Source organism: Vipera berus, assembly GCF_964194415.1.
Source record: "Vipera berus genome assembly, chromosome: 2".
Classification (NCBI taxonomy): Eukaryota; Metazoa; Chordata; class Lepidosauria; order Squamata; family Viperidae; genus Vipera; species Vipera berus.
Window position 1 is genome coordinate 29,379,219 of NC_138203.1, and position 12,266 is coordinate 29,391,484.

At 40.4% G+C, this 12,266-nt stretch overlaps 1 protein-coding gene across 4 annotated transcripts in view; it reads left to right on the top strand.

Annotated features, from left to right (window-relative positions):
* Positions 1–8,086: 8,086 nt before the first annotated feature.
* The window catches only part of RGS7BP (regulator of G protein signaling 7 binding protein), a 54,575-nt gene continuing 50,395 nt past the window's right edge, over positions 8,087–12,266 (top strand). For 2 of the 4 annotated variants that reach the window (XM_081316430.1, XM_081316429.1), the window contains exons 1-2: positions 8,087–8,827; positions 11,826–11,992. In XM_081316430.1, the coding sequence (XP_081172556.1) occupies positions 8,814–8,827; positions 11,826–11,992 (181 nt within the window). In that variant the 5' untranslated portion in view covers positions 8,087–8,813. Of the gene's footprint in view, positions 8,828–9,097; positions 9,150–11,825; positions 11,993–12,266 lie in introns of those variants that run through there. The other 2 variants (XM_081316431.1, XM_081316432.1) reach the window with 2 other exon arrangements.

The following is a 12,266-nucleotide window of genomic DNA, read 5'->3' on the forward strand; positions in this document are numbered from 1 at the left end:
GTGTAAACTGACCATCACCTGCTAGTTACCTGTGATGGTGCCACATCTCTGGAACACTCTGTCCCTGAAATTCTCAAAATACTATGTTCTTCAGACCTACATTTTTTTCTACCCCATCTCTTTCCCATTTTAGATTGTATAAAACTCCATATTTATAAAACGTTTTGTTGAAACCAATAACAATATGGCATACATTAGTGCAAATTTTCTTTTTTTTCATAGTGTTTTTCTCCAAGTGCAGGATCTGTTTTGTTTTGATCCATTTAATTTTAATTTTTTTAAAAAAAATTTAATCCCATTTATATCCCGCCCTTCTCCGAAGACACAGGGCGGCTTACAATTTAAGCACAAACCAATGTGCTTAGCAATAGCCTTCATTCTATGTATATGTTTGCTTATTAGGGCTTTCGGCCCCCACCAAGCGGCATTATTACAAAGTCAGCTTATTGCCCCCAACAATCTGGGTCCTCATTTTACCTACCTCGGAAGGATGGAAGGCTGAGTCAACCTTGAGCCTGCTGGGATGCGAACCTGCACTAATTGCAGGCAGCTGGTGTTACTTAAGGAGGCATTAGCCCACTGCTCCACCAAGGCTCTAATTTGATTGCGACAGGAATAAACCAACCAGCTTGTTGCGCATGCATGATGTCATGGGGCTGTGAGACTGACAGATCCAAAATCACCCAGCCAGCTCTCATACCTAAGGCAGAACTAGAACTCATAGTTCTTGGTTTCTAGCCTGGAATCGTAGCCACTGACTAGACCAAATTATCTTTCCTATATTAGTGCAAAATATAGCTGAAAAAATAATTCACTTCCAGTCCAAGATTCTTTCTGACAACTTGTCTGACCAAATGCCATTAGAAAGAATGACAGCAATTTCTCTTGGAGGTTTTTTCTTTTTAACCACCCACCTACCCACCCAAATCTGCTGCAGCATTTTATCAGATCTTGTCCTTTACAGGCTTTATGGAGGGAGAGGTGAGATACATTTTTTTTCCAGAATGCACTTTATTCAAAAGAGCAGAAGCAACTGTACTATGGTCTTCCTACCAAATCATTTTCTTTTTAATAGCAAATATGAACAACATGAAACCTTTGAAAAGTATCAAACATTATGGAATTGGGTTTTGTTGAAGTCTCAGAAACCACAAGAGAAGAAATTACCAATGTTGTTGATAGCAGAGTTTGTTTTCCCACCAGGTTTTGCTTACCATTCCTAAGAAAGAAGGAAGAATTCTAGTTATATCAACTAACAGGCAATTTGTACACAAGAAATGCAGACCAAGAAGCAAACTTCTTTTATTATGTCAAGTTATTAGGCATTTCTTGCATAAAATTAATTAGCTCAGTATTTTTTTTAAATTTGGTTTATATTGCCACCGACCTCACACATGTATGAGAGCAGTATACATGAAAAGCACAAAAACTGCAACATACAACCCTGGTTGTTCAAGGATAAAACTATGACACTCCCACCTCCATAAAATCACATCAATAAAAGCAGAGGTCATCAAGCCTCTTGACCCAAATGCCTGGGGAAACAGCCAGGTCTTCCGTGTCTTATGAAAGGTTAACAGGGTCGGGTCCCTCTGAATTTCAGGATGAGGGAAGGATATTACTTCATAGATGCTGCTGTGAGAAGGCACAGCTCCACTGTCCACCAAAATAACACTGATACAAGGGCTTGGTGGGGCAAGCAGAGAGAATGAAAGGAATTAATTACTCTTTATGATTTCTGCTACTGCAGTTTTAAGAAACCAGTTCTTATCTGGTGCCTTTTCTGATGTGATCCCTTGAATCTGTTCTTCCGGCAACTGCAAGTACTAGCCAAACACAATAAAGATATAAAAGACAAATGCCAGCTCAGTGTAAGCATGATTGATAAATGAAAACAAGGAGGAGATTAAAATCTACAGACCAGTCAGAAAATGGCTAAGATGTGAGGATATAAAAGGAATGTAAAGGTAGTTCTCAACTTACAACCGTTCATATAGTGACCATTCAAAATTACAAGAGCACTGAAAAAATTGACTCATGACAGAGTCCACTTATGACTGTTGCAGCATCCCCAGGGTCATGTGATCAAAATTTGGGCGGTTGGCAACCAGCATGTATTTATGAGAACTGCACCATCCTGGGGTCACATAATCACCATTTGTAACTTTTCTAGCTGCCATCCAACAAGCAAAGTCACAGATTCAACTTAATATGATTCACTAAAAAACTGGAGTGATTCTCTTAACGGCTATGGCGAAAAGGTTGTAAAATGAGGCATGACTCATTCAACAACTGCCTCACTTACCAACCAATTTTGGGCTCAATTGTACTCATAAGTCGAGGACTACCAGTAGTCCTATTGAAGGTGAAAATAAGATTTAGGACAAATCTCAATTATTAAGAGACTTTGAGATTCCCCATCGTGCATCCTCCGTCTCTCTCACATAGACTTCATGCTCCATTCTGTATTTTCTTCTGTCATTCCATATCAAGGTAACTGAAATAGTAACAACCAAGTATTTGCTTTTCAAATTCAAAAACGTGGATTGGGATACGTATTGCTGACATGCCATGGCTTGAAAACCAAGCAGCAGCTATTCTGATGGTTGTTGATAAAGGCTACATTCTCCACTTAATTCATTATATCCCTTAGGAAAGTATTTGCATTTTATATTGGGCTCCTCTCATATATATTTATTATTAACAAAAATTTAATGCAATCAGTCTGAATCATCACCAGCACTTTTTGTCACTGAAAATTATTGAAAACTCAATGGTTTCAAATTTCATTATTTCTTCATGTTAAATCTGCAACTTTAGCTTTCCTATTTAAAAAGAAACCTGTGGTAGATTACAATTTTTAAAATAATTAAAAAATTAACAGGAAGGTAGTTAAACAGACTTGTTACAAAAACTAATGGGCCCTGGTTTGTTAAGAGTCATGTGCCAAACATTGTCCAAAACACTAGAGTCTCTAAGCAAATGCAGTATTTAAGCAAAAAGATCCAGGTAGTATGGAAAACCTGTCATCAGTTAAGAAGTCCAGTACTAAATGACAAATACGACATGGCTTATAAACATTAGGTACAGTTCTGTGTTTACAGGATTCTTTATACATTGTTTATATATCTGTACCGTTCACAGATTTGTTTTGCATTGTGATGGGGATTCTTTTTGTATTATTATTATTAATAGGAACGGTACTATACTGTAAAGGGGAAAAAATGCAATTCCAGGGAGCTCTCTGTTCATGAAATATTTTTGCAATTCCAGATGGTTTCAGTTTCTCCATCTGTGGAAATACATTTAAAGATTTTGTTTTTTTTAAAAAATAGAACCTAAGCAACTTTCATGTTCTGTGTATATGTATTCCGAGAAAGTATCCACTGATGCAGGCTATAAACAAAGTAATAAAAATTTATATCAAGACATAATATATTACTTATGTATAAACATAGCTTACTATCAGGTTCTGGATCTGAATCTGTTGTCACTATTTGCATTTGTTTGTGAACACAGTTTCATTTCTTTAAAAGCTGCAAGACAGAATTTATTAGGTGAATCTTTTCCATCACATCCACACTGCTATGTTTATTCATCTTCTGTAGCTGTTAAGGTTATAGAAATCATATCAGAGGAAAGTGGATAGTCAGTAATCCTATATATGGGTACATTAGCTGAATTGTATATATTTGTCCAGATTTTTCACCCTGATTGTTTATAAGATCATTTAGAATGATCTGCTACACAAAGAATATATTAATTAGGTGCTGTTCCCAGAATGTTCTCTGTATGCAATATTTGATGCTGAACACTATTTTCTGAAAATGATACAAGCATGCTTAGCTCATCTTAGTGATCTGGGCAAGAATTATGTTTTTCTCCACCTGTGTAATCACATAACATAAATATGCAAGAACATGGTTGGTGTTATATCTTTCTGTAAACAAAATGAGTGCAATTATTGCTTGAATAAGAGCAACAACCATAGCAACAAGAAATTTAGGAATTTTGTACAGAGCATTAGCCTATCTAACAGAATTCAAACTCAGTCTATGGCTGAGGAATTCTGGGAGTTAAGTCCAGACATCTTAAAGTGACCAAGATTTAGAAATTTACATCTCCTATTATTTCTAACAAAGTCTTCCAAGACCCATCGGAAGATGTTTTGATTGAACCTCAGATATATATTATTGGATTATAGTTTTTCCAGCAATAAAATGTCATAATTATGGTGTATTCAGATTCTTGTTATCAGAATGCACATCTACACTGTATACAGCCTTCCTCATGATTTAGATTATCATAGTTGGACTCTGTTGGGCCATACCAAAATTCAGTTCTTGGGGAGGAGTGAAAGTTACTAAACAATTTTGATTCTGGTCCATTTAACTGAACTCTTATGGGAAAAAATGGGAACTAATAGTAGAGAGATATTTCTATATTCCACATTTCCAATGCTCTCTAGGTTTTATGTGAAATAATAATGCACATACTAAAACTATTGGAATAGTAGCAAAATATAGGTATACACTGTATATTCTTGCTTTTCAGGTATGAAATATAGAAATAATTAAAAATGAAAATACCTCAGTTCTGATGACAATTTTTAGTACTGAATACAAAACATATCAAATCTAAAATGTTTGAGCATAAAATGCTCCATTTTGAACGTGAAATGCTGATTCTGATTTTCAGCTTGAAAAGCATTCCAAGCTTGAAACAGCCCCATCTGAAATGCAAAATACTTATTTTAAATTCAGTTTTGAAATGATTTCAAACTGGCTAAAACCAGCTATAATAGTTTCACAAAAGTGCAACAAGCTCTCCCGAACTCAAAACAGCTGTTTCACTCTTCAACTGGACATTTCATATTCAAAATCTTAAAGAGTCTGAAACCCAGGTTTGAGTTGTGATCACTACAAATGGATCTTTTGCTGTTGCACAAGAGCAATATGATTTATAGGCCATAATTTATATACATACTTAAAACAGTCAAATTTAAACTATTCTTCAATCAGTGCATTAAGGCAGGTGATCATCCTTAATGCCCTTGGTGAAATTATCTGTCCTTTTTACATTTTGGCTTTAATAGCCTTAAATAATTGGGGCTCCTAAACATCAGGCTAAGTTTCTCTTAACCCAAGGCTTTTCAACCTTTTCACCCATTGTACCACTTTTAGGATATGGCAACATCCGAGTACCACCAGTCGCCTAGCAAGATGTCAAAAACTTGATGACAAAAAAAGGGAAAAAAGTGATGAAGTACAGGTAGTCCTCGATTTACAACAGTTCAATAAGTGACTGTTTGAAGTTACAATGGCACTGAAAAGTGCCCCCCAAGCCACAGCCAAGAAAGACACCTGACTGCCCGCCTGGAGGCGCTCTTCCTCCTGTCCAAGGTTTTCATTGTTGTGAGCATTTCTGTTGAGGATTGGCAGTGGGGGTGGGGGGTTGGTTTTTATTCCTCCCATCTGCTGGGTGGTTGCAGCAGGTTTTGGTCACTTCACATGACCCTGGGACGCTGTGACCATCATAAATATGAATCAGTTGCCAAGCATCTGAATGTAAATCACAAGACCCTTGAGATGCTGCAACATTCCAGCTGATTGGTGCTTCTTCTGGGCTCAGAAGTGCCAAGATCAGTGCTGAGCTCCAGCTGGAGCCTGGCGCTGATCCTGGCGCTTCCGCTGAGCCCTGACAGCCCTGCAGCTCCAGCCATCTCTCGCTCAGGCTTGTGCGGTACTGCCACCAGTTTAGCTCATTCCCCTCCCCCACTACCATTTCTCTAGGATGGTCGCATACCACCTGCCAGGTGCCAATGTACCACAGGTGGTACCCGTACCACTGGTTGAAAAGCCTTGTCTTAACCCACTTGAGCCTTGCAATTGGGTTTCCAAGGCCTTTTTTTCGACAAACTCTATTAAATTGGTAAATATTTTTCATGGGCCTTTTTTACACTGACTCCTTCAATTTAGAACTTTCTTCCAGGAAATTTTAAATATAAATGGAACTTTTATCTCCGGGTTGCCACAAAGAAGAGGGAGTCAAGCTGTTCTCCAAAGCACCTTAAGGCAGGACAAGAAGCAATGGATGGAAACTAATCAAGGAGAGAAGCAACCTAGAACTAAGAAGAAATTTCCTGATAGTTAGAACAATTAATCAGTGGAACAACCTGCCTCCAGAAGTTGTGAATGCGCCAACACTGGAAATTTTTAAGAAGAGACTGGACAGCCATTTGTCTGAAATGGTATATGTTTTCCTGCCTAAGCAAGCAGTTGGACTAGAAGATCTCCAAGGTCCCTTCCAACTCCATTATTCTATTCTAAATACATTCTTGCCCCTTTTCTTTGTTTTCAGAACCCTAAAGGCTGACTCTGAATAATTTTATAATTGGATAATTCTATAATTCATGTTATAATCATATTACTTATAGTTATTTATAGTTACGTAGTTTGTAACTAATTATGATGTTTTAATTGACATTACTTGTATAAGTTGATATGTGAAGAGACACTGTAAAATTATTAAATAATGAAGCCAGTATAAGTCAAAGCTGAATCTTGCTACCATACATGAATTACAAGTTGAGATGAAAAAGTTACTGTTTTTCAAAACTGATCGTACTGCCTAGTTTTATATGAGTATCTCCCAATAAAAATAATTTTCATAATTTTGCATGTTTTCTACAATTATTAAAGAGCTATTAAGGAAAGGCTAGACATACAAGTGCCCATTTAAGATTTTATGAGTAATGCATTTGTATTCCACCTTTATTATTTTTTACAAATAACTCAAGGCATCCAACACATTCTCCTCCAATTTTCCCCACAACAACCCTGTGAGGTGACTTGGGCTGAGAGTGAGTGGCCCAAGGTCACCCAGCCCATTTTCATGACTAAGGCAGGACTAGAACTCACAATCTCCTGCTTTCTACAAAGACAATTATGTCCCTGGAAATTTTTTGTTCTATTATTAATCATTCTATTGTACAGTACATCCAATGAATTGCAGGAAAATACTCCTGATAATATCTAGTGATTGTTCACCTCAAATGCCCAAATGTAACTTACTCAGTAAGTGCTAGTCAAAGGTAGATCCAAATTTGGGATTTGCTGGTCTGTATAAATAAACCTAGATATTTTATTCAAGTGAACCAACTGGTTCCCCTGCATGAGTAACCTTGACCTTTGTTATCTAAATGTTTTTTTTTTCTGAGAAACACCTGGTGTTTGTTTCAATAGTTCATGATCCAGATGACACGGTTTGGTCCAATTCTCTGGCTTTGTTTGTACAATACACCTAGCCTGGTTACTAAATTTGTTTTTTTTTTCTTGTATTGCACAATATACGGAACCATCAATGTTGAGTCCACACAATATGCAAAGCACAATCAATCCAGATTTTTTGAAACACTAACCCAGGGGTCTTCAAACTTGGCCCTTTTATGACTTGTGGACTTCAACTCCCAGAATTCCTCAGCCAGCAAAGCTGGCTGAGGAATTCTGGGAGTTGAAGTCCACAAGTCATAAAAGGGCCAAGTTTGAAGACCCCTGCACTAACCTAATTTTGTATACTATCTGAATGCAGTTTCTAAGTCTTGCAATTGGCCTGGTTAAACATGGGGGGGGGGGAGAGAGAGACTATGCCTCTGCTTTTTTGTGATACTTGGTAGAAAAGGGGGGGGGCGGGGAATAGGAAAAAAAGGGCTTAGAGCCCCGTGATGGAACCTCAGAAGGCGGTTCTGCAGAAAAGCCCCAGAACCCGACTATTTTTTTAATCCTGTCTCCGGTACGAGGGGCTCTTTTGGAGGACTCGGGTTACATTCGCGGGCTAAGCCGCCAAGCAGGCGCAACGTCAGCCCAACGCCTTGTTGGAGGAGCAACCTCAGCGGCTTTCTGTTTCCTCCCGTCGGGGCCCTTAGCCGAGGGAAGCCTTCCGCCGACGAGCCCGGCTCGAGGGACCAACTCCTGTGGAGCCCAGGGAAACCAATCGCCCGCCTGAGGCGTGCGCCTGCGCGCGCCCAACTCTGCCTGATATACACAGGCGCACATGCCTTCGCTCCTCTTCTGGGCTGCGGCGGCGAGGGAGGGGGCGAGCCAGAAGCTGGTGCTCTGCGCGAAGGAGGCACAAAAGAAGCGGGGTGGCTGGAGACGGCGGGCTCGGGCAAGGGCTGCGTTTCCCTCCGTCCTGAATGGAAGCCCCGCTCGGCCGAGCAGCTTCGGATCTCCGCCGCCTGCAGACCAGGCGGGCAGACCGGACCCGCGCTGAGCTTTTGCTCCAGGGACTGAAAAGCTGCGGGTGGCGGTGCTGAAAGGAAGAAGTTGTTTAGCATCCTTCACCTCGCCCTCGCTGCTGTAGCCGACGGGAGGCGATGCTGCGAGCCACCGCGACCGTCTCCTCGAGTGTTCCCCCGCCGGCCGAAGGCTCCCCGGAGCCCAAACAGCCCGCCCGCCTGTGAAGAGAAGCCGAAGGAAAGGCGCCGGGCGAGCGCGAGCGATTCTGGAGCTCTCACCGGATTCTTCGACGCGCTGCTGCTGCTGCCGCTGCTGCCGCCCGCGGCGGCGGCACTCGAGTCTGGCGTGGTGGGAAATCTTTGCCCCCCCCCCTCCGCGGCTGGCACCCGTGTAGCAGCAGCTTTTGCCTTGGTGGATGCGTATGAATGAGTTCTGCACCGAATGGGCGCAAAAAGCGCCCCAGGTCCACCGGCTCGATCTTCCAAATCGGCAAAACGTCGCTGCACGGCAGGGACTGCGAAGGCCGAGACAGCAGCAGCACCGAGGGCGCCCCTAAGACCCAGAGGCTAGCCCTGGATGACTGCAAGATGGTGGGTACCGCGCAGCTGCGCCCCCTCCCCTTTGTTTTCGGACGCGTTTGTGTGGCTCGGTTGGAAGGGACCACTCCTCTCCCCGTTCCCTGGTCTCCCGCACTCCTTGTCTATTCCGATCACGTGCAGCTGCACTATTTTTAAAACTGCAGTCCGCATTTGAGTTGACACCCTTTTTGCTCAAGGAGCAGCTCCCGAGACCGGGGCTTGCGAGGCGGCGGCGGCGGGGGGGGGGGTGCGTTACAATAATGGTTTTTAAAAGCCTGGGGTGTTTTAATGGGCTGAAGAAAGAGCTCACGTTGAAACATGTTTCGTAGGAAAGGTAAAGAAGGATGGGAAGGGGGTGGATTTTGGAATATTGCCTTGCGTGTTCAGTGGACACTACAGAAGTACGAAACGTCTGCTGGTTGGTAGTATTTTCCCACCACGTAATCTGGAACAATTTTATGCACCCTGTGTAGACTTCATTGTTGCAGAAATCTAGAGCGAGCACTTTCTATGCTTCCTCTTAATTTCAGAAGTGGGAAATAAGAAAAATAAACCCCAGGCAGTTCCGCTGGCTCAATAGACAACAAGGTGATGTCAAAGGATGTGCATCTGTCTTTCAGGCCACACTTGTGCTAACTTACTGGTGCAAATAGCAGCTGTGCCTGTTGATCTATGAACTAACTTGCCATTTCAACCTCCAGGGTAGATAGGAATTAATCTACCAAATCCAGATTACTTTGAACTTTGGTGCAATTGAGCTCTGTTGTATGGTTAACTTAATTAAGATACAGTTCTAACATCAGAACTGTTCTTTTTTTAAAAAAAATATTGTTATGCTATCTTGTGCAGTTAAAAAGTCTTAGCTTTCTAATTTCCCTATTTAGATACTTAGCCTTTTGCAATCTATTGGTTGCAGATACTTCTTAGGCTAATATTTATGGGGACTATGTAAACAATGCATGATTTTAAAAAAACCCAACTCAATAGTTACACAAAACATTTTGGTTGCCATCATACATAGATTTATTTCAGAATACTGAATTCAATAGGAATTTCCTTCTGCATAAACTTGTTTAGGAATGTAAATTGCCTTGGGCTTCTAATTTTCGTATGAATGTTGAAATGTTGAGTTACCTGAAGTTGAAATGCAGCTCAAGAAGGTCTGAGCCTTCATGAATCAAGAGAATTTTACAATTACTGCTTTTATTTCGATGTGATCTAAATCAGGGGTCCCCAAACCTGGTCCATGGACTGGTACCAGGCCGCGGCATGCGAGCTACCGGTCCGCACAAACAAGCAAAGCCCTATCCGTAGGATGCAGGCAGCACACAAAACCATGTACTCTCCAGTCCGTGGAAAAACCTCTCTCCATGGAACTGGTCCCTGGTGCCCAAAAAGGTTGGGGACCTCTGATCTAAGTAGTCTGAACACAGTGGGCTGAGATAGGCTCCAGACCCGTCTTCTTTTTCAGACACATTAGGTTGGAATAGGCATTTTCCTTCAGCAAGACCTGTGTGTCCTAAAACAGACAAATTTACATTGAGATTTGTGTAATTAGCACTTGGTAAGGCTGCTATACACATATTAGTGGGATTCTTGCTGCAATATATGAATGTAAATAAAGTCCATTTTGTAAATCGAAACTACAGATTATTTGCACTGAAAAACTTCAATTATGGAAATAAGTGAACTGAGCTCTGAAAGTTACAATACTGAATTTAGTCATTTTCTTTAGAAAATAATTTACTTAAACTTTTTATTTTTTTTTATTAAAGAGTTTTGCAAAAACAAAATTTTACAATATATCCCCTTTTTAGTATCCTTTCCATTTTAGAGCATTTAAAGAAAATCTTCCCATTTAACTTTCTTTCATACAAACTTACAGTCCTGAGTTTACAAAATGTTAACTTTAAAAATAAAGCCTGACATTCATAAGGTTTTGTTAAGGCTCAGCAAGTATCACAAAAGAGCTTTTGAGGATAGTGTTTTCAAGCCTTGGTTTGGGCAGTTTGTCAAATGTGATTTTCTTTGTCAGGGCCATAACATGCTAATATGGAAGGGAAAGCATGGAAGATTAATTTTATCACACAGTGCACAACAGTCCCTTGGAGTTGATTAGCCAGAGAATCCAACTACGGGGGTGAAGTATTTCTGAAAATGCTAGCATAAGTCTCACTTTGTACAACAGAAGTGTTGAGAATATAGTTTGGTGTTATAACATGTACTGTTTTTGGTTACACATATTCAAAAGAAGGGATGCCATTTTATGATAGTTTGAGGATTAAATGGTGGACAAATCTGAACTATCTTCCAAATTAATGTTAGAATATATTGTTAATCCTTTTCCTTGTTGCATACATATACAAACGTAATTTGTCTCAGAAGAAAAATCAGCAGTAGTAATTGTATGAAACAAAATAATGATTCATTTAACCGTGAAGCCTTGAGTTTGAAGCTTTTTTATATACAGACTAAAGTACAAATACTAAATGGCAAGGGATTTTTCCTCCTATATAAATAGCCAGATTCTTAAGAATAGTAAAAACAGTCTTAGAGCCAGAAAAAACAGTTTTAAAATAAAATAGAGCAGTGAGTGACACATTCCACTCTCAGTAAAAAGCAAATCAGAAAATTGGGGTAAGGGGGGAGACTAGGGCAGGGGGCATAGAGGAGAAACTATTTCTGGAAACATCCTCTTCTTTCATGATAAAATATTAGGCTTCCATGAAAAGAAAAGCTGTTAGTCAGCCAGCTTCAGCATTTAAAAACACTTTCAAAGGCTTAAAATATCTTCATTTCCCAGTGAAAATGCATGCTCTGGGTGAGCAAAGGGCAGCTTTTATAACATGCTTCATTATTTATGGCATGGTAGGGGCAGATCTTCGTTCGGTTTCAAATGCCTGGATCAGCACAGCTGGAGCGACATTTTTTTAAAAAATCCTGCCTTATCTTTTTCCCTGCAGCAGAATGTTGGTTGTTTGTAAATAGATTTTTCCTTTCTCTTTCTCAGCTTGTCCAGGACTTCAACACCCAGGTGGCTCTGTATCGGGAATTGGTCATTTCCATTGGGGATGTCTCACTCAGTTGCCCATCGTTACATGCTGAAATGCACAGAACACGTACCAAAGGATGCGAGATTGCCTATCAGGCACACCAAAAGCTCTCTGCAATCTCTGGGTAGGAGATTCTTTCCATCTACTCGCCTGGGTTGTTACCAGTTCTGTTCAAGGTTTAGGAGCAAGAGTATGGGATAGCCACTATTGTATTTTAATGACCTGGATTTTAGTTAAAGGGTCTAATTTGTTCCGAGCTGGCTTTTGGGATAGGAAAGCACCTCTTTGGTCTTTAGTTACAGCTGTCAGAATGTTTGGAGGAAAGCTGTGCCATTTAGAATAGTTTGAAACTGAAGACATTTTGTAACCTGCTATACCACGGAAATACAAGTTCATAG